The sequence below is a fragment of the Carcharodon carcharias genome, chromosome 5 (genome assembly GCF_017639515.1).
Source record: "Carcharodon carcharias isolate sCarCar2 chromosome 5, sCarCar2.pri, whole genome shotgun sequence".
Lineage (NCBI taxonomy): Eukaryota > Metazoa > Chordata > Chondrichthyes > Lamniformes > Lamnidae > Carcharodon > Carcharodon carcharias.
In genome coordinates, this window is record NC_054471.1 from 84043602 (window position 1) to 84066630 (window position 23029).

A 23029-nucleotide genomic window follows, 5' to 3' on the forward strand; every position below is an offset into this window, starting at 1 on the left:
TGGTGATAAATTTCCAAGTCAGGATGGGGAGTGACTTGGAGGGGAACTTCCAGGTGGTGACGTTCCCAGGTGTCTGCTGCCCTTATCCTTCTAGACCAGGTAGTGGTCATGGGTTAGGAAAGTGCTGTCGAAAGAGCCTTGGTGAATTCCTGCAGTGCACATTGTAGATGGTACATGCTGCTGCCACTGTGCGTCAGTGTTGGAGGGAGTGAATATTGAAGGTGGTAGATGGGATGCCAGTCAAGAAGGCTACTTTGTCCTGGATGGTGTCAAGCTTTTTGAGTGTGGTTGGAGCTGCACTCATCCAGTCAACTGGATTAAGAACAGTGAGCTCCAACTGACCAAAGCCTCTTAATCCTCCAGGATCAAACTGAAGGATAAGGAAATCCCTAACTCCAACTCTTCATTCCTACTGACCTCTTTCAACTCACTCCCCTCACCCCTTCATCCTCACATCTGTTGAGAGCTGCCAGAAGTTTAGGGAATGCATTGTCCTTAAAATTTAGGCTATTCACGCACCTGGCTCCAGTGGCTCCACCCTACCTAATTTCTCCACCCCATTCTCTACCCCAGTTCCAGCCTCACAACACTCTCGAGCTTCATTCGTATCTCCAGCCCCTGCTTCTCCAAACTCTACTCCTCCATGAAGCCTGTTTCCTTGATCAGTTTCTGACACTGAAATCCTGCTCTTCAGATCAATGCTCGCAAGTATTACCACCAGCTCTCGCTTCTCAGACACTGGGTTGTCCCACCTTCAAAGCTACCATAATTACAAAGTTCTTAAACAAGCCAATCATTTACTCCTGTTCTTCCTAATTACCATCCAACTTCCTCTTCTCTACGAGATCACTGCCACCAAACTGCTTGCCCATCATTCTTTTTTTGAACTCCTTTGGCTTGCCTTTCAATCCAGCCACAGCACTAAGCCCACCCTTGTGAAAGGCACCACTGACATTCTGAGTGTGATTGAGCTGCTTTATCTTTCCTCAATCACTCGCTGTTGTCAAACACACCATCTTCCTCCACCACTTCTCCTTTATGCTCCATCTCCATGATACTGCCCTCACTTGAAACCATTCCTACCTGTCCCACCATGCTTCTCCTCCCAAGCCTATATGCACACTGCCTGAGTATACCCTGTGTCCTTCTCTAGCCTCCTCTTATCATATCTGTATGTTTCCCTTTGCTGACAGTATCCATAAGCATGAGGTGAAGCTTATGTGTATTTGCCAATGGTATCCAGCTCCACCACCCCAGATTCTATGATGTGTTGTTTGGCTCTCTGTCTGCTGCCAAGTTGTGGATGAGCCAGAAGGTATATTGCAGCTCAGCAACAGCAAGACCAAAGCCACGTTGCTCAACTTCTACCGGAAACTCTGCGTTTAGCTACTGATCCCGTTACCTGTCCCAAATATATGTGTACACAGGGCCCAATGATTTGATATCCTGCCCTACCAAGTTAAGCTTGTAGCCCCACATCCAGTCCAACACAAAGTCTCCAATGTCTGCTTGTGAAATATTGCAACCCTATCTCTTTCCCACTGCACGTAAAATCCTGATTTGTGTCTTTGCCACCTACAGAACAGAACTTTCCAACTGATTCCTTGCTGTTCTCTCAAGGATGCACCTCCCATCCCATGCAAAATCCCTTTGCCAATGGCCCCCAGTCCCCTGCACAGGCTTGCTATCCCTGAGTGTAAAATCCTTATCTTTATCTATAAATCCCTCCATGGCCTTGCCCCACCAAACCTCACCCCTACCCCCTTTAAGCTAATGTTCATTCTCCCTTTCCTCCATTCTACCACTGGTGACAAAATTGCACCCATCTCTCCTCTACACACTCCAGCTCCATCTCTGCCTCCATGATACCTCCATGTCCTCCTTTAAGCCTCCACAACTCCTTCCTCTTTAGCTCTCCCCTAATTTCCCATTCAAGCCCTGCTTGGGTTTGACTGCTCTGCCTAATATGAAGCATTTTGAGTCATTTTGCTACGAGTGTGAGCTGTAACGAGTGGAACCAAAGTATCGAAATGAGCAGAGGAATTGTCAAAAAATCCAATATTTCAGGCAGAGTAATGATTCCCTACTGAATTTACTTTGAAACTGAGAGCTTTAGGAGCTGACGGTAATTCACATATATAAGTTGTACCTACAGGCAGACCTCGAGATCCTGCTTCACCTGGAGCACCCGGCTTGCCAGATTCACCCTAGAAAGAAAGTAAACTGTAAGGTTAGTCCCAGCACGTGTCTTCTAAAAATCTAATCACAGAATAAGGCAAAACATTTCCAAAGGAGGTTAGAAGATTTCCATGTTACCTTTGATCCAGGCATTCCAGGTATACCATCCCTTCCATCAACACCTGGTAAACCCTAGTGCACAAAACATAAGGCTCTTAATGGAAAGTGGTCACTTTTCAATAAGCCAGCACACTACAGTGAGGTAAGAAATACAGCCCAATCCATTGTGTAAATGAGCGGGGGTAACGCCAAATACGTTCACAAAAAGATAAAGGAAACACTCAATAGATCACACCTTATCTGTGGAGAGAAGAGATACGCTAATGTTCTGGACCTGACAATTTTGCTAAGGAACCCATTGTTAGCTTGTCTCTTCTCTCTACAGATGGAGACTGTCCCGTCTTGTGTTTTCTTTTTTGCTTTTATTTCAAATTTCCAGATTTGACATTTTTGTTTTTCTAAAGTTAAAGCTGCAACCGTTTTTTATAGAGTGGATGTTCAAATTTGCGTACCGAGATACAAAGGCAAACACAGTTAAATCGCAGCTTTAACTTTTATTTTATGGCAGCTATAAGAAAACTGATGAGAAGCACTCACGGGTTCTCCTTTTGATCCGGGAGAACCTGTAATTCCTCTGGGACCAGGGCGACCCTGCAGATCAAATACAGAAAGATAATCAGGGGGGCATTTTATGAGTTTCACACAGCCGGAGTACATATCAGTGGAGTAGAGGTCAGTAGACCCTGTAGCATTTCCCATTCAGGCGGGACATGCTGACCTAGTATTGGAGTTTCCAGCAAAGGGCTCCAGTGATACAAAGCTCATGAACTGATTTATAAAGTCCAACCACAAGACAAATTAGGCACAAAAGATATAGATGTATGAGTTAGCTTAGGGAAAAAAGTACAAGGCTCAGGAACGCATTCATATTTTATGTCTAGGTACAGTAGAATGATGTAGCAGTGAACCATTCGGTCCATCATGCCTGTGCCAGAGCTATTCAATCAGTTTCACTCACTTGCTCTCTTCCCAAAGTTTCTTTCGTCAAGTATTTATTCAAGTCCCTTTAGAAAGCTTTTATTGACTCTGCTTCCCCTGTCCTTTCAGACAGTGCATTGCAGATCATAAGAACCTCCTGCGTAATTTTTCTTCATGTTGCCTCTGGTTCATTTGCCAATTACAAAAAAAATTATTTTATTACTTAGTGGGTACTCATTAACCAAACGAGTAATGATCTAAAACAAACATGCAGATTTTTTTTTGGAGATGGAACATAGATACACACACTTGAGAAAAGTAATGAATAACTATGACTTACAAGATCACCTTTAGGGCCAGGCTCACCCAGAGGGCCTTGAGGTCCTACATCTCCCTGAAAAGACATAAAGAATTGTCACACACCCCTTTGCAAAATATTACATTTAAATCACATGGATTACAACCTTGCTGCATGCATTTCCTTAACAAAATGCAGTACTGTGACACAACACGACTGTTCCTCTGACTGAAAGCTGTAATAATTATAATCAAATTTTTTAAGGTCTTACTTAATAGGCTGGAGTCATCAGTGCTGCACAGCCTCTCTTGAAAGATCCCTTCCCAACTACAACACTCCACACATCAAGAGTGCAGCATCCATGAGTTTAACTGAATGTTAACTGAGTTTCAACATGACATGACTCAAAAAATACAATCCCAAATTTTTCATTTCAATTATTTGACTCGATTATAAATATTTGCTTGATACACCAGCCATGTCTCAAAGATTGTAAAACTTTATTCACTATTTCCCCAAAGTTTCGGCTAATCTTTGCCCTCCAATGCTTTTGTGACAAATCCTAAATTGATTGGCTTCTCAGGCAAGACAGTGGCAGGCAACTGTGGGAATTATCCTGCCTGCCCCTCTGTAATGAAATGATCAATCTCATTTCACCTACTCTAATTAACATTCAAATCAAACATGGTGAGGCACTCAAAAAACAAACTACAAATTGTGCCACTTAATTTGATATTAAATTTAGAACAACTAATATTGGGCCTCTAATTTCATGTCACAGTAAAACTGATCAAACGCAGAGGCCAGAATTTTCCCATCGGTAATTTGGGGGTGGGGACGGGAACTTGACACGGGATGACATAAGGAGGAACCACCGATGTCATCCCGGCCCGTTTAAATTTTCAGTAAGGCAGGTGGACAGGGAACTCAGTTGTCTGCCCGCCAATCTGTCAATGGCCAATTAAGGCCATTGACAGGCTAATTAAGATTGTTAAAGACCTGCCCAAGACCCGTCCAAGCTTAAGGCTGGCGGACAGGCCAGGAGCCCCAGCGGGCTTCTGATAATACATGAAACCTCACCCGCCGGCGAGATGAGGTTTCGTGTCCGTTTTTAAAAAGTTCCATAAAGCTTATGTATTTCTTATTAACATGTCCCATCTCGTGTGACATTGTCACATGAGGGGGACATGTTAATAATTTTAATACTTTTCTATTTTTGGAGTTTTTTTACCTGTCAGTAATCTCCCTGAGACAGCACTTGGTCTCAGGGAGCAGTGCGCTCTTTCACGTGCATGCGCAAAAGAGCGCAGTTTGACAGATGGGGAATCCCTCACCACCACCCCCCCCACCATCCCCCGCACAAGAAGCGCAGAGCACTTCCTGTCGGGAAGGCCGCTGGATGGGCCTTAATTGGCCCGCCCACTCAAAATGGTGGCGGGCCCCGTTTCAGCGGCAGAGTTCGGCTGCCCGCCTGCCACCGAGCCAGTGGGGCCCTCACACCCACCAAGGGAAAAATTCTGCCCAGAGTTTCAAAGCCCCAAAATAAAATAAAGAAATGGGCCTGAATGACTGGGACAATATTGGAATATGATTGGTGGAAATGTTATGAACACGATTGAAAATTAATGTATGCACATCAGTTCAAAATTATGTGGCAGAACTAAATAAATACTGACTAAAGAACACCGTGGCCAGCATTTTCGATTCGGCGAGCGATGGCAGGGCCCACTCGCCAACACGTAAAATGATGCGGGGTGACGTCAGGCTTGTGTCCACGTCATTTAGATTTTCAGTTCGGTGGGCATGCGGCTGAGTCGGCTGCACGCCTGCCAAACTGTCAAAGGCCTATTAAGGACATTTAAAAACTAATTAAACTAATAAACTGAGCTGCCCGTCCAACCTTAAGATGACGGGCAGGCGAAGAGCCCAGGCGGCCTTCACATTTTTCATGGAACCTCATCTATGGACGGGATAAGGTTTCATGAAGTGTTTAAAATTTGAATAAAAATTTTTTTAAAAATTCATTGACATGTCCCAGCTCATGTGACACTGTCACATGAGGGCACATGTCTTAAATTTTTTTCTTTTCTTTATTTAGCTTTTTAAAACTTAAACTAATATCTGAGGCACCTCTGTCAAAGTGCGCTCTTTCGCGCATGCACATGAAAGAGTGCACTGCTCCCCGAGGCAAAGTCCTGTCTCAGGGAGATTAGTGACAGGTAAGAAAAGTCGAAAAATAGAAAAACTAAAAAATTATTAACATGTCCCCCTCATGTGACAATGTCACACGAGATGGGACATGTTAATAAAAACGACATAAACTTTATTAGACTTTTTAAAAACGGACATAAAACTTCATCCCATCAGTGGATGAGGTTTCATGTATTATCAGAAGCCCACTGGGGCTCCTGGCCTGTCCACCAGCCTTTAGATTGGATGGGCAGAGCTTTAATTATCTTAATTAGCCTATCAATGGCCTTAATTGGCCATTGACAGGTCAGCAGGTGGACAGCTGATTTCGCTGTCCGCCCGTCTTCCTAAAAATTTAAAAGGACCGGGATGACATCGGGGGTTCCACCTGCCCTGTCCCCAAATCGCTGACGGGAAAATTCAGGCCATTAAAAATAGAAAAAAAAATTCCCTTACATGTCCCCTCATGTGACAATGTCACGTGAGTTGGGACATGTTCATAATTTACAGGATAACTTTATTAAAATTTTTAAAACACTGCATGTTTTCTCTATTTGCCGCTGGGGCTCCTGGCCTTCCCGCCAGCCTTAAGGTTGACGGGCAGGTCCTCTAATTGGTTAAATGATCCTGTCAATGGCCTCAGCTGATTTCGCTGCGCCCCCGCCTTCCTGAAAATTTAAATGGGGCGGGGTGTTGTCGGGGGTTCCGCCCAACATCATCCCGGGTCATTTTACACATCAGCGAGTGGGCCCCATCCCCTGCTCACCGACAGCAAAATTCTGCCCACTATTTAAACTCCAAGGGCCTGAATTTTCCCGTCGGCGATTTGGGGGCGGGGCCCGATTGCCGATGGGAAAATTATGCGGAATGATGTTGGGAGGAACCCCCGACGTCATCCCGGTCCCTTTAAATTTTTAGGAAGGCAGGCAGACAGCGAAATCAGCTGCCCAACCGCCGACCTGTCAATGGCCAATTAAGGCCATTGACAGGTTAATTAAGATAATTAAAGATCTGCCCATCCAACCTTAAGGTTGGCGGACAGGCCAGGAGCCCCAGCAGGCTTCTGATAAAACATGAAACCGCATCCACTGGCGGGATGAGGTTTCATGTCTGTTTTTAAAAACTTTAATACATTTTATGTGATATTTATTAACATGTCCCATCTCGTGTGACATTGTCACATGAGAGGCACATGTTAATAATTTTTAAATTTTTCTACTTCTAAAGTTTTTTGGACTGTCAGTAATCTCCCTGAGACAACACTTTGTCTCAGGGAGCAATGCGCTCTTTCGTGTGCATGCGCGAAAGAGTGCACTTTGACAGCTGGGGATTCCCTCCCCCGCTGCACAGGAAGCACAGCTTCCTGTTGGGCAGGCCGCTGGGCAGGCCTTAATTGGCCCGCCCAATCAAAATGGCAGCGGGCCCCGTTTCGGCAGCGGGGGTCAACTGTCCGCCCGCTGCCGAGCTGGTGGGGCCCGCATGCCCACCAAGGGCAAAATTCTGCCCAAGATCTTCCTTTCTTTAGTATAGCAGCAAGGTCCCAGAATATTTCATTGTCAGAAATGAAGATATTGGCAGCTGAACACAGTAACAATTAAAAAACTGCAACCATTATAATTGGAATAACATCTTAACAAGGAGTCACATTGAATGTACAACACAGAAACAGACCATTCAGTCTAACTGCTCCACGGTAGAGTTTATGCTCCATCTGGGCCTCCTCCTATCCTATTTCATCCTATTCTATTAGCATAATCTGATATTTCTTCCCCACTCTTGCACTTATTTAGTTTCCCTTTAAATGCATCTATGCTATCAGCCTCAACTACTCCCTGTGGTAGCGAGTCTCATATTCTTACCACTTTCTGGGTAAATGAGAAAGAGGAGTTAAATTTTCAAGACATAACTACTTACAGGTGGACCAATAGGACCAATACCACCAAGTTCACCATCCAATCCACGAAGACCCTGGAGAAATAAACCATGAAGATAGCTTTAGGAGCAAAGGAAAAAAATATTCAATAGCCACTCTGAGAGCAGAATGAACTTCAAGTTTCAAAAGTGACCACCTCAGTGCCATTTTTAGGAATGCCAGTAGAATGGGATGCATCACCCATCGGCCATACTATATTGGAAAATTACAGGGTTTCTGACCACAATTATATTGTGGGCTGTGCCCCCCAAACCGCAATCTTCCAACAGATGTGGCCAGTAAGAAAGGCTCCCCACATGGTAGCAGCATTTATAAAATCAGTTCTCCTGTATCTAAATGATATGGCTGTTGACCTTTGGTACTCTGGATTCAGTAATTAAAGGATATTGGACCATAACATCCTTGGAGTGGCAATCAGCTTCACGTTGACATTCCATGCCCAATTACTTACATAATTTTTCTTCCGAGCCTGTCTTGCCCGACCTTGGACTTTGATGGGGGTGGTGGGACCTATGGGGGGGTTCGAACCACAGGTCGGGGGGAGGCTGCGGAGGTGGTTGCACCTTGGGATTGGGTTGGATCAGGCCTGTGGTGGAGAGGGCAGGGCTCGGGTTGGGTCGGGTATGGGGTATGGTGGGGTTAGGTCGGGGATGGGTTCAGGCCTCGGGTGGGTGAGGATGAGAGTCATGCCTGCTAGGGTCAGGGGGAGGAGTCCCATGTGGGTGGGGGGAATCCCAAGGTGGGGTTGAGGAATATTGTTAGGGGTGGTTACTCGGGGTCGTGGGAGTCTCCTGGGGGTGTCAGGGGTGTGGGGTGTGTCCCATGGGTGTTCGGTCTGAATGTTACCCAGAAGTTACAACAGGTTTTAATTCTTTTAATTTCTTCCGAGTGACTATTGACGTAACTCAATCGGAACCATCCAAAGTTTGTGATTTAAATCACCAGCTACAGTATGGCATTTAAATGGTAATTGGAAGCTATTGGCATTGGATATTGTGCAGTATAGGAGCTGGCTCATCGTTGCAACATACAGGTAGGTACCAGCCCTGGTATCTGTAAAGTGACTGGCACCAAAGTTAACTTTGTGGGACAATGGGCATCTAAACCCATTATTAGGTGGGTCCTCTGCCACAAAATTATTTATTCAGGCAACGAGCTGTGTGTGCAATAACTAATTCACAGCCAGGTGTTTTCTGTGCACATGCATTACAGCACATTAGGAGTGACAGAAACAAATGTACAGAACTAAAAATTTCAAACATATAGAAAGAATCTTACAGTGCAGAAGAAAGCCATTAGGCTCACCATGCTGCTTTACTTAGCTATACTTAGCTTCTGCAATACAATGCCCTGGTTAGACCACACCGGGAGTTACTGTGAGCAAATCTGGGCACTACCCCTTAGGGATGATATATTGGCCATGGAGGGGGTGCAGTCTATTTACCAGAATGATACCTGACTCCAGGGGTTAAATTCTGAGGCAAGATTACACAAGCTGTATCCCCAAAATTTTGAAGGGGCGGTGTGGGCGTCATCTAAAAATTATAGCCAGACCTTTCAGCAGTGAAATTAGGAAACACTTCTTCATACAAAGGGTGATAGAAGTTGAAAATCTCTTCAAATGGCAATTAATGCTAGATCTATCCATGGCTAATGAAGAAAGTTAATGATAGGATCAAATTGAAAGAAAACATGCTCAATGCTGTGAAGAACGGCAGGACAGGAGACTGGACAGATTTTAGAAACCAGCAAAGAATGAGTAAAAGAGTAATGAGGAAGAAATTAAGAGTATGAGAGAAAATTAGCTAGAAATATAAAGAGAGTCAGTAAAAGTTTCTATAAGTATATGAAAAGGAAAAGAGTAACTAAAGTGAGCATTAGTCCCTTAGAGAGTGAGACGGGGGAATTAATAATGGGAAACGGCGGAAGCGCTGAACAGGTACTTTGTGTCTGTCTTCACTGTAGAAGACACGAAGAGAATCCCAAGAATGGTTGAAAATCATGAGGGAAAAGGGAGGGAGGAACTTAAAACAATTATGATTACTAGAGAAAAGGTATTAGGAAAACTAGTGGGAGTAAAGACTGACAGGGCCCCTGGACCTGATGGCCTACATCCTAGGGTCTTAAAAAAAGTTGCTGTAGAAATAGTGGGTGTATTTGTTGGAATCTTCCAAAATTCCCTGGATTCTGGAAAGATCTCTGGATTGAAAAGTGGCAAATATAACCTCTCTATTCAAGAAAAAAGGGAGACAGAAAGCAGGAAACTATAGGCCAGTTAGCCTAACATCTGTCATTGGGAAAATGCTAGAATCCATTGTATAATGGATATAATTGTATAATGTTCCTCTTTAAGCAGAGCAGCAAGGCATTAATCTTCGTTAATTTCTCTGGGAGGAATATGGATTCATTTCTGTATCTTTGTGTAAGGTGGCACTAAGTCAGGAGCAGTTGGACACAGAAAGATGTAAGCTACAATTTAATGGAAGGTGGAAATTCAGGCATTTGTGCTTAACCTTAACTAGATTGCATCAGCTTAACTTACCACATCACCCTTTCTTCCTTCCATGCCATCATAACCTCTTGGACCTTGAGTACCCTAAAGTTTACAAAACAACAGCTTGTTAAACTGGCAATTAATTATTAGAAACAATTAGAAGAATGCCTATGGCAAATGTGATGTCAGTTTGAATTTCTTTATTCCAATTGTCCAACTGAGCAAAATCCACAGGCGATTTGCAGGATCAACCACAGTTCAGTTGATAACGTACTTGCCTCTGAGTCAGAAGATTGTGGATTCAAGTCCCACTCCAGCACTTGAACACAACAATCTAGGCTGACACTCCAGTGCCACTACTGAGTGAGGCACCATCTTCTGTATGTCATGCCTCAAGCTATCACTGATAAAGGAAAATAAGCAATTGGCTAAAGTGAAGACTAAATCAGCAAATATTTAATTGACTTTTTACATTTTTTTTAATTGACTACAGGTAAACAAACAATAAACAGTTCCATCCAGTTGGTAGAGACCAGCGGGGAAGAGCAAACAGCAGAAAAGAATCAAATTCCTCCTATTTGAAAATCATAACTCCCAAGAAGCAAGAAACCAACCAATCCAATCACTCGATTAATATTGGTTTGAGTTGCCATTTTAAATTTTTCACCTATTTGAAAATTTATTGGTTATAAACAACATTTATAATAAAAAATGTGAAAAAATTGGCAATTCAAAATAAAATTATTTATTCTTCTCAGAGCGGAGTGTATTTTTAAGAAGGATCATTCGGATTCGAAACATTAACACTGTTTCTCTCTCCACAGATGCTGCCAGACCTTCTGTGTTTTTCTTTCAGATTTCCAGCATCCGCATTATTTTGCTCTTATTTTTTGCTTTTATATTATGTATTCTAAATTCATCAGATTGACTGTAGTCCCTGTAAAACATAGCAAGTCCATCACCAATGTATTTTAATTGGAAATGACTCCATGATCCATCTTGTTTGTCTCAGTAACTAAAACTATTCAATTGCTTACCCCATTAAATTTCTGTCCAATTCTTTCAGGTTTTCCCACTTAATCTGCTTCAGCATTGCTAAAAAAAAGCACATGTTGTCAAAGCTTTTCGTCTTGCAATGCCACTACCAAGCTGACTCCACTTGCCAACCAATCAGCACTCTCTTTTCATGAAGCATAAATTATTGTTCCATTTTACATTTGGTATTCTTGCAAATTGTCCTGGTGAGAGTGCAAGGTGAAAAGCTTCAACAACATGGGCTGGATTTTCAACTCGGTGTGCAGGCATGCGCCCAACATGCACGAGCATGAAATAGCGCGTGATGACATTAGGCAAGCGTTCCAACATCATCGCACACTCACGGGATATTTCATTCGAAGGGCACACGCGGGAGTCGGCAATGCGCCAACCAACAATTAAGAGGGCTGTTAAGCCCATCAATTAATTAATTATACTGAATTTTTCCCTGCCTGTCCAGTCTTACGTTTGGCAAGTGGGTGAAAAGGCCAAGCGGCCTTTAGATTTTTGAGGAAACTTCATCCACGGGTGGGATGAGGTTTCCTATGTTAATTAAAAATAAAATAAAAATTTTTAAATCTCATCTTTAATATGTCCCTGCTCATGTGACAGAGGGAACATGCTTACCTTAATTTTCAAGTCTTCATTTTTAATGTTATAATTCTTTAGCTCGCTGAGGCAGCTCTGTGCCTTCAGGGAACTTCCACTGCGTGCTCCCCCCGCACCTGTGCTGACTTCTGCGCTCTCCCTGCCACCCCCTCCCCCGCCCCCTCATCCCACCCCCCTCAAGCAGTGTGAGTGTTTCAGTGCATAATTCACACTGGCTAGCCGTTAATTGGCCTGCCAGCGTGAAATCACGGTTGAAGCCTGATCACGGGTGGCGGTCCATGGCGCGGCCACTCCCAGGCCCGTCTGCCATGCCCGCCCAACGAGGTAAAAATACTGCCCCGTGTATCTTTTTTCAGCAATACTCAAGTTCCGGGCTAACAGTCTGCTTCCTTGGATAATTCAATCATGTGGAATAGCATCTTTTAAATAGGTTTCGATCTTCTGATATCAGCTGCACCACCAAGGCAGTATGAATTGCCCATCCTTAGTCCACCTGAGACCTTTAAGAGTCAACTGCACACTGTGGGACTGGAGTCACATGCAAGCTGGGCTAGGTAATAGTCCATACTGGGAATTAGTAAGACTACTAGATTTTTAGGACAATCCAGCATCTTTTACAGTCATTTTTGAGTATTAGGCCATTTTCAAAGTCATGGTACCTGAACTTTTGACTTCATAATTGCTAGTCCAGTACTATAAGAATTAGGCTACAATCCCCTAATCCAAACTGTCTGTGCATCTTCCCTCCTGGTACCAGAGTTTGTGACATCCTCAAATGTATCACAGGGTTCCAGTGTGTCTATTCCCTTAAGAATCTTAAATCTTTGAATATTTTCATCTTAATGCATTGTAGTGACTCAAAGTCACTTTGCACTAATTAAAACAAGCTCTAATTGCCCAATTTTCATCTAGTTCTCCGGGTAGAAAAGGAACAGGAATAGCAGATCAGCTATCCTGTGCCTTCAGGGAACTTCCACTGCGTGCTCCCCCCGCACCTGTGCTGACTTCTGCGCTCTCCCTGCCACCCCCTCCCCCGCCCCCTCATCCCACCCCCCTCAAGCAGTGTGAGTATTTCAGTGCATAATTCACAGTTGGTGGTGGATGGGGTGGGTTGCTATGTACTTAATCCAAGACTGCCTGTTGTATACTTGGTGGCTGATTAGCTCAGTAGACTGGACGGCTGATTTGTGATGCAGTGACGCCAACCATATGGGTTCAATTCCCGTATCAGCTGAGGTCATCCATGAAGGCCCTGCCATCTCAACTTTGCTCCCCGCCAGAGGTGTAGTGACCCTCCAGTTAAATTCACCACCAGCTGTCTCCCTCTGATGAGAGAGTAGCCTATGGCCCTCTGGAACTACAGTGACTTTCACTTGACCTCGTAGTAAACATGAGAATTCAGCACAATGATTCTCATGGGGGAAAAAAGACCTTATCCAAATAATACAAGATATATTTGAAGAGTAAAATACTTTACTGGTGAGCCTTGAGCACCTAATTCTCCAGGAGCTCCCTGTTCGCCTTCTTCACCCTGTGATAAAAACAAATGTTGGTGAAAATGAGAAAGATGAACTGGTTTACTGAGTGTACAGCTGAGCACTGCATGAACAGAAAGAAGAGCAAAATGATGTTCAAAGGCAACAAGAGCAAAATCATGCCACAGAAGGAAAATGGGCTTCTTTGAATTGAGGATTACAGGAATACTGATTATGTGAGGGCTGGAGTGCTACAAATGTAACAAGAGGTTCGGAGGCACCGGCCACATGTATTATTTTAACCACTATCCTTACTTCAACTTGGCTGTGGTTTGAAGCGACTGTAGAGTTCTAAGTGAAAAACTGATGAGTATTTCCTAGCAGTTCCACCCTTACTTAGCTTCTTCTTAGAAATACCTAAGGGCAGGCTTCCCTTTTAAAGGATCACCTTGGTGCACAACATTAAGGGAAAATTAGGTGGGCTGAAAAACACTTCCCTAATGGAACCTATTCGGATTTTCTGCCCATTAACCGGTGGACTGAAAATCAGTTCTGCTGCCAGTGTGTACTTCACGGCTGATCTGGTTGAGAAGTCAGCCAGCAGCATCATGTTAATGAGGCCAGGTCATAAAAATCAACTGGGCCTCCCTGCTATCTCCTATCCCGGAGTTTAAATCCTAGAGCACATTAGGTGTCCTCAGTCACAGCCTTAATAAATTACATTAAATTACATTTAAATTCCATTTTAATTGTAGACTTTTGCATTGCATTTACAACTCACTCTTTTCACTTTCACATTGATTTTTGTAGACACTGTTTCACTTTTCCATTGTGTTCTTCATTTCAGGGTCTCTGTGTTTTTACTTTCTCTCTGCTGTTTTTTGTTTGTTTTTTATTTTTCTTGTTCTCCTTCTTCTGATTATGGCTATGTTTTCTCTCTGCTCTTTCTAATCCATCCACCTACTCATTGTTCTTTCTCTTCACTCTGCTCGTGCTTCCTGTATTTGCAGTTGTTAACTTTAGTGACTTTCTCTATTATTTTCCCATTATTTAACTCAGCTCCTCTCAATGTTTCACTGACTCATTTTCTTTCTGCCAACCCCCTGAGCATCTGGCAGCTGCCCATTTCAATTTAAACAAGGTGAAATTTCAATTATTTTCTGCAGCAATATTAAGAGTCCATTTACACTACAGCAACAACATTGTTTTGAAGTGATTTAATTTTGAAAGACTCCAGGTTTTGCCATGTATTTATAGAGTTTGGTCCTGACCTCCCTCCAGAGAAAAGTGGCGGCTCAAAACTTCAGGGCATCGAGAGACACCCATTTTAGTTTCATTTCACTTCAGTCCAGAGTCAGCTTAACACCATAGCTTACACTAATGCTACTGCTGTAGTGTAGAGGCATCCTTAGAAACCAACAACAACTTGTATTCAACGACAACTTGTGCTAGCGCCTCAATGTAATAAAATGAATGTGTAGTCGGAAGCTTGCCTCAGGGTCAAATCTGACACCAAGGTTACGGCTACTTGCACGGTTCCCATGGGCATTGGAAAACAATTATCTCGGGCGTTCAGGAAATCTTTTCACACATGTTTCTTATTCATTCACAACAGCTTTTTATTCCACATTTTATTTAATTGATTAATTCAATTCTTAGATGCCATGATGGGATTTGAACTCATGTTTCTGCATCATTAGTTTAGGCATTAATTTTTGTGGTCCATGTGGGTACCAACAACATAGATAGGACTAGGAAAGACGTTCTGCTTAGGGATTATGAGCAACCAGGTGCTAAGTTAAAAAGCAGAACCACAAAGATAAACCATCTGAGCTGAGGGCCCTTAGCTTCTTCCTCGAACAGAGGCCCGAACAATCCCCATCCACCACTACTCCCCTCCGTCTGGCTGAACTTGTTCTCACACTAAACAATTTCTCCTTCAACTCCTCTCACTTCCTCCAAATAAAAGGTGTGGCTATGGGTACCCGCATGGGACCCAGCTATGCCTGTCTCTTTATGGGGTATGTGGAACATTCCTTGTTCCAGTCCTACTCCGGCCCCCTTCCACAACTCTTTCTCCAGTACATCGATGATTACTTCGGTGCTGCTTCACGCTCTCGTCGGGACTTGGAAAAATTTATTAATTTTGCTTCCAATCTCCACCCCTCCATCACTTTCACGTGGTCCATCTCTGACACTTCCCTTCCCTTCCTTGACCTCTCTGTCTCAATCTCTGGTGATAGACTGTCCACTAGTATCCATTACAAACCTACCGACTCCCACAGCTACCTTGACTACAGCTCCTCACACCCCGCTTCCTGTAAGGACTCCATCCCATTCTCTCAGTTCCTTTGCCTCCGTCACATCTGTTCCGATGATGCTACCTTCAAAAACAGTTCCTCTGACACGTCCTCCTTCTTCCTTAACCGAGGTTTTCCACCCACGGTCGTTGACAGGGCCCTCAACCGTGTCCGGCCCATCTCCCGCGCATCCACCATCACGTCTTCTCCTCCCTCCCAGAAACACGATAGGGTCCCTCTTGTCCTCACTTATCAACCCACCAGCCTCCGCATTCAAAGGATCATCCTCCGCCATTTCCGCCAACTCCGGCATGATGCCACCACCAAACACATCTTCCCTTCACCCCCCCTATCGGCATTCCGTAGGGATCGTTCCCTCCGGACACCCTGGTCCACTCCTCCATCACCCCCTACTCCTCAACCCCCACCTATGGCACCTCCCCATGCCCACGCAAAAGATGTAACACCTGCCCCTTCACTTCCTATCTCCTCACCGTCCAAGGGCCCAAACACTCCTTTCAAGTGAAGCAGCATTTCACTTGCATTTCCCCCAACTTAGTCTACTGCATTCGTTGCTCCCAATGTGGTCTCCTCTACATTGGAGAGACCAAACGTAAACTGGGTGACCGCTTTGCAGAACACCTGTGGTCTGTCCGCAAGAATGACCCAAACCTCCCCGTCGCTTACCATTTTAACACTCCACCCTGCTCTCTTGCCCACATGTCTGTCCTTGGCTTGCTGCATTGTTCCAGTGAAGCCCAACGCAAACTGGAGGAACAACACCTCATCTTCCAACTAGGTACTTTACAGCCTTCCGGACTGAATATTGAATTCAACAACTTTAGGTCTTGAGCTCCCTCCTCCATCCCTACCCCCTTTCTGTTTCTTCCCCCTTCCTTTTGTTTTTTCCAATAAATTATATAGATTTTTCTTTTCCCACATATTTCCATTATTTTTAAATATTTTTAAATCTTTTATGCTCCCCCCACCCCCACTAGAGCTATACCTTGAGTGCCCTACCATCCATTCTTAATTAGCACATTCGTTTAGATAATATCACCAACTTTAACACCTATGTGTTCTTTTGTTCTGTTGTCTGTGACATCTTTTGATGATGTGCTTCTATCTATCACTGCTTGCTTGTCTCTACAACCACACCAACCCCCTCCACTTCTCTCCCTCCACCCAACCCCGCCACCCACCGCCCCCCACCCCCCCCCCCCCAACCGCCCCACACACACACCTTAAACCAGCTTATATTTCACCCCTTTCTTGGATTCACTCAAGTTCTGTCGAAGGGTCATGAGGACTTGAAACGTCAACTCTTTTCTTCTCCGCCGATGCTGCCAGAACTGCTGAGTTTTTCCAGGTAATTCTGTTTTTGTTTTGGATTTCCAGCATCCGCAGTTTTTTTGTTTTCATCTGAGCTACAATTGAATTGATGTAATGTAAATAAAAGTAGAGAGTTGAATGTGTGGCTCAAAGATTGGTGTGGCAGAAATAGGTTTCAATTCATGGGCACTAGCACCAGTACTAAGGAAAGTAGGAGCTGCACCACTGGGACAGTGCTGGGACCAGTGTTCTGATGCGCCGTATAACTAGGGCAGTAGAGAGGACTTTAACCTAAATACATTCAAATGTAAGATCGCACTAGCAGGTAAGGCCAGGGTTTGCAAGAATGGTAAAAAGACAGAATTAAAAGTCCTATACCTGAATGCGTACACCATTCATAACAAAATGAATGAAATCTTAACAAATTGAAATAGATATGTATGAGCTGATAGCCATTTCAGAGATGCAGTTGCAAGGTACCAAGGCTGGGACCTAAATATTCAAGGATATTTGACATTTTGGAAGGATAGGAAGGATGGGTGGTGGGGTAGCTCTGTTAATTAAGGATGACATTGGTGCAGTGAGAAATGGCCTCAGTTCAGAAGATCAAGATGCAGAATCAGTTTGGGGAGAGATAAGAAATATTAAAAATAAAAAAAATCACCAGTGGGGGTAATTTACAGGTTCCCTAACAGTATCCACACCTTAGGACAAAGTATACATCAAGAAGTTATGGGGGGGTTGTGACAAACATACTGCAATATTCAGGGTAGTTTTAAACTTCACATAGATTGGATGTATCAGATTGGCAAAAGTAGCCTGGAAGATGAGTTCATAGAGTGTATGCAGGACAATTTCTTAAAGCAACACATTCTAGTGCCAACAGAGGGCAGGCTATCCAGGACCTGGTAATGTGCAATGAAACAGGATTGATTAATGTCCTCATAGTAAAGGCAACAGTGATCATAATGTGATAAAATTTCACATTCAGTTTGAGGGTGAGAACTGTGGATCAAAGACTAGTACCTTAAAATTAAATAAAGGCAATTACAAGGCTATGAAGACATCTGTCATAGGGAAAATGCTAGAATCCATACCATAGCAGGAGATTCAGGCAGAGTCAACATGATTTTGTGAAAGGGAAATTATGCTTGATTAATTTATTAAAGTTTTTTGAGGAAGTAACAAGCACAGTGGATAAGGGGAAACCTGTAGGTCTGGTGTGTTTGGATTTTCAAAAAGCATTCAATAAGGTGCCACTTCCAAGGTTACTATGCAAAATAAGAGCTCATGGTGTAGGGGGTAACATATTAGAATGGATAGAGGGTTGGTTAGCTAACAGGAAGTAGAGAGTAGGGATAAAAGGGTAATTTTCAGATTGGCAAACTGTAACCAGTAGAGTGCCATAGGGATCAGTGCTGAGGCTTCAACTATTTACAATCTATATCAATAAACTGGATGAAGGGACTGACTGTATTGTTGGTAAATTTGCTCATGGCGCAAAGACAGGTAGTAAAGTAAGTTCTAAAGAGGACATCAAGATTCTGTAAGGGGATTTAGGTAGATTAAGTGAGGGAGCAAAAATTTGGTAGATGGTGTATAATGTGGAATAATGTGAACTTGCCCATTTCGGCAAGAAGAACAGAAAAGCAGTTTACTATTTAAACAGCAAGGGATTGTGGACCTCTGGTACAGAGGGTTCTGGGTATCCTGGTATATGAATCACAAAAAGTTAGTATGTCAGTACAAGTGATTTTTTTTTAATTCATTCATGGGATGCGGGCTTCGCTGGCTGGGCCAGCATTTATTGCCCATCCTTAGTTGCCCTTGAGAAGGTGGTGGTGAACTGCCTTCTTGAACCGCTGCAGTCCATGTTATGCAGGCACATCCACAATGCTGTTAGGAGGGAGTTCCAGGATTTTGACCCAGTGACAGTGAAGAAATGGCGATATATTTCCAAGTCAGGATGGTGAGATTGGCTTACATTGCCATTTGCCGCAGTTTTTCCCATTCATTTAATCTATTAATATCTCTTTTCTATTGTCTCTGTAATTTTATGTTTCCATTTACACTGTTTACAATGTCTCCTACGTTCATGTCATCGGCAAATTTGGATATGTGGCTTTCTGTCCCATCTTCTGGCTTGTTAGTAAGTATAATGGATAGTTGATGTTCCAACACACACCTTTGAGGGGCACCACTTATCACATCCTGCCAGTTAGAGTATCTGTCCATTATCTCTATTCTCTGTCTCCTTCCACTAAACTAATTTCCCAATCAATTCAATAATTCACCTTAATTTCATGAACTACCCTTTAGCTAACAGTCTCTTATGAGGGGCTTTATTTAATGCCTTTTGGAAGGCCATATAAATAACATCCATAGACATTTCCCTGTCCACAACCGTCGTCAGCATTTCAAAAAAATCCATCAGATTTGTCAGGCCTGGGATACCCTTTACAAATCCATGCTGGCTCTCTCTGATCAGCTGAAACTTTTCAAGGTGTTGATTCACCCCATCCTTAATTATGGACTCAAATAATTTCCTAACAACAGATACAAGGTTTTTCCCCTTCGGCTTTCTTAAATCATAGAGTAAAATGCACGATTTTCCGATCTGAAGGTATGATTACTCAATCAAGAGAGCTTTTGAAAGATTATAGTTAGGGTATCAGCAATGTTCTCACCAACGTCTTTTAAAACCCTGGGATGGAAACCATCTAGCCCGGGGATTTGTCACTCTTTCATGCCATTATTTTCTTCATTACTGTTATTTTGCTTATAATAATTTTGGTGAGTCTCTACCCCTGATTCAATATTGGTTTTCTTGGAATGTCTGCCATACTGTCTTCTTTCTCTTCTGTAAATATTGAGGCAAATCATTATTCAACATGCCCGCCATTCCCTTACTTACACTGACAATATCACTGTTATCAGTTTTCAAGGGGTCCACGTTTCTCCTGACTACCCTCTTTTCAAATGTAATTGTAAAAATGTTGCATTTTAATTGACATTATTTGCATGTTTCCTTTCATACACCCTTGTATTGCTCTCACTATCCGTTTTGTCACTCTTTGCAGTTCTTTGTATCTTTCCGATTGGCCAGGATCTGTGCTATTTTTTGCATGGTTGCATGCTTTTTCATTAAATTTTATGTTGTCTTTTACCTCTTTACCTGTCCATAGCTATCTTTTTGGCAAGTAGGGGTCTTGCCCTTTCGGGATATAAAATCTGATGAAAAGTAGATGCTGCGTCCGGCATTTCTGCTGAGTATTTCCAGTATTTTCTGTTTTAATTTCAGATTTCCAGCATCTGACATATTTTGCTTTTGTATAGGGGGATAAAATTATTCTGCCCTCTTTGAATACTGCCTACTGATCTGTTGTCATTTTACCCATTAACAGATTTGCCCAGTTTACTGTTGAGTCAGCTGAAATCAGCCTTACCTATATCTAGAATTTCAGCAGCTGTTTCACGTTTCTCCCTTTCAAACACTATGTTGAACACAATCATATTGTTATCACTATTGATAAATGTTCACACATTGCTAGGCTGTTAACTAAATCTGTTTCATTATTAAATCTAATACGACCTGCCCCATTGTTGCTTCTAGGACATATTACTGCAGGGATCTAAGCTGGATACACTCAGGAAATTCACTACCTTTCTGACATGCACTAGTCTGCTTATCCCTATGAAAGTTAAAATCCCTCATTAAAACCGCCCTGTCTTTGCTACATGCTTGTCTAATCTCTGCATTTATGCAATATACCACTTCACAGCTGCTACCAGGGAGCTTATACACAACTCCCACTATAGTCTTAAATCCATTTCTATTTTATACTACCCATAAAGTCTCCAATGCCTGTTTACTTCTTGTTATATCCTCTCTTATCACTGAAGCCATTACATCCTCAATCATTCAGGCTACCCCTCCCCTTCTACAGGAAAGACAGGGAACACAGTAGAACTTATAACCTGGTATATTTAGTTGCCAGTTCAGAGCTTCTTGGTGCCAAGACTTAGTAATGTCTACAATGTCATACCATCCAAGTTAAAATTGTGCCTGCAATTCATTTGTACACTTTGTGCATTTGTATAGAGTACTCATATGGACCATACACCCTAGCCTGTGCTTCTAATCTAATATTTTACTCACATTTACATTTCTTTCTCTTAGTTTAATTCACTTACAACTTTTAGCTTTCCTTTTATCTAATCAGCCTGAAGCACAATTTTTGACTACTCTCTTCCCTTTTGTTTGTTTTTCGATCTATTATTCATACTACCTCCCCCACCTCATTTACTGCTTTAAAGTTCTTGCGACAGTCCCCATTTATCCTAGTATTTCTCTACTAATAATTTCCCAAAGTTCCTCATTTTCATTAGATCCTTACTTACCCAATGTTTCCCAATTGTTTTTTGTGTCTTCTACCATAAGACAGGTCCAAAGTATTTATTTAATGTCTCTGCCATTTCCTCATTACCCACGACAATTTCACTCAGCTCTGCCTCTAATGGGCCCATGTTAATTTCACTAATCTGTTCCTTTTTGGAACCTACAGATGTTTGAAATCTTTTCCTGGTAGAACAGAGAAACATTTCTCCTTTCTGCAAATCCTCCCACTCTGACACCATTTAAAATAAATTTTGAAATACAGGATAGAAATTCACAACATTAAAGCTGTGCAAGCATTTGAGGAGCAAAATATAAACTAGGTACTGCAAATTATGGTAATCTTTTTTGAATTAACCAAGTCATTTTCACTTGCTCCTGGACTGACAAATCACACACTAAATGGAGAAGATTTGTCGCTTGGCTCACATGCCAACAGGTTCCTTGTAATTAGATTGGAATATGAATTGAAGGCTGTAGGTTGAATTCGGGTTCAATGAATAGGTTTACCATTGTGATTGGCCAATTGGGCATGCTGCTCATGGTAAAAGCAGTGAATGATATTTTCTCCTACCTTGTGACCTTGTCTGCCTGGTTCGCCAGCCTCCCCTTTCACACCTTTATGTCCCTGAAGATCAAGAGGTGAATGAATTATAAACACTTGTGTGTCAAAGTCAATACTAGACATATTGGTTTCAGGTGGGATGAACTAATTGGACGCTCACCTTCATTCCAGGAAGACCAGCATGGCCCTGTAGGCCAGGAGGACAAGCATTGGGACACTGCAAGCAAACAGACACTCCAATTAAATGAATAGCTTGGAATTTATCACATTGGGGAACATGCATCAACAGTCCTGAAACCTTACCAGTGGTTCATCACTGCTGTCACCATGCATTAGTGCTGGAAGTCCCTGCAGTAAAGGGAAAACAGAAATGTTATTAACCAAGTTAATTGACAGAAGAACCAGAGACAACATAAGGAAAAATGCTTGTCTGCAGCAAGTTATTCTCACCTGAACACAGAAGAACACCTAAGAAATAGGAATAGGTGTAGGCCATATGCCCATCAAGCCCACTACACCAGTTAATACAATCTCCATTTTCTGATGTGCCTAACATACTCCTACACAGCACTCCTCAGGACAACACATCTCACAGTTCCACTCATTCCTCTGTCTCCAGGCACAGCCTCCCATCCCCATCTGGACAGTCAAAACACTTACCTCATCCTATTGCCCTCTCACACTGGTACCTCACAGCAACCCTCCACACAAACCATTACTAACACCTATAACTCTCTGCTTTCTCTCCTTGAAGGACAGGAGAGCACAGAAGTCCAGGGAGAGCAGAAACCTGGGAAGGGTGACCATCAAATGCTCCAGTGACAGACACCTTGACAACCACTGGCGATGTGTGCCCACCTGGTCCACTGGGATTGAGGTCTTATTTCAGAAGGCTACAGATGTCAGCAGTGAACTGCCATGAGGGCCTGAGCCTCCTGAGCCTCCTGAGGCACTGGTGATCAGACATATTGAGAGAGCTGGTCCTCTGCCTGTAGAGCCCGCGCTGGCGGTCTCACCTCCTTCTAGCTGGATGTCAATGCCCATCCTCTCTGCCCTGTGGAATGGCATATGGCTGAGGAGAAGGCATCTGGAGAAGGGGCTGCTGTTATTACTGTTTCACATCCTCTTGGTCCTCATCAGTGGTCACAAGGACACAAGAAACAGGAGCAGGAGTAGACCATATGGT

General features: G+C 43.0%; 1 protein-coding gene across 1 annotated transcript in view; it reads right to left on the bottom strand.

Moving 5' to 3' along the window:
* col9a1b (collagen, type IX, alpha 1b) overlaps positions 1-23029 on the bottom strand; it is a 200552-nt gene that overhangs the window by 79073 nt on the left and 98450 nt on the right. Inside the window, 10 exon segments of the mRNA XM_041187359.1 lie at positions 2154-2207; positions 2317-2370; positions 2836-2889; positions 3557-3610; positions 7619-7672; positions 10180-10233; positions 13253-13306; positions 21853-21906; positions 22004-22060; positions 22147-22191. Coding sequence (XP_041043293.1) covers positions 2154-2207; positions 2317-2370; positions 2836-2889; positions 3557-3610; positions 7619-7672; positions 10180-10233; positions 13253-13306; positions 21853-21906; positions 22004-22060; positions 22147-22191 — 534 coding nt within the window.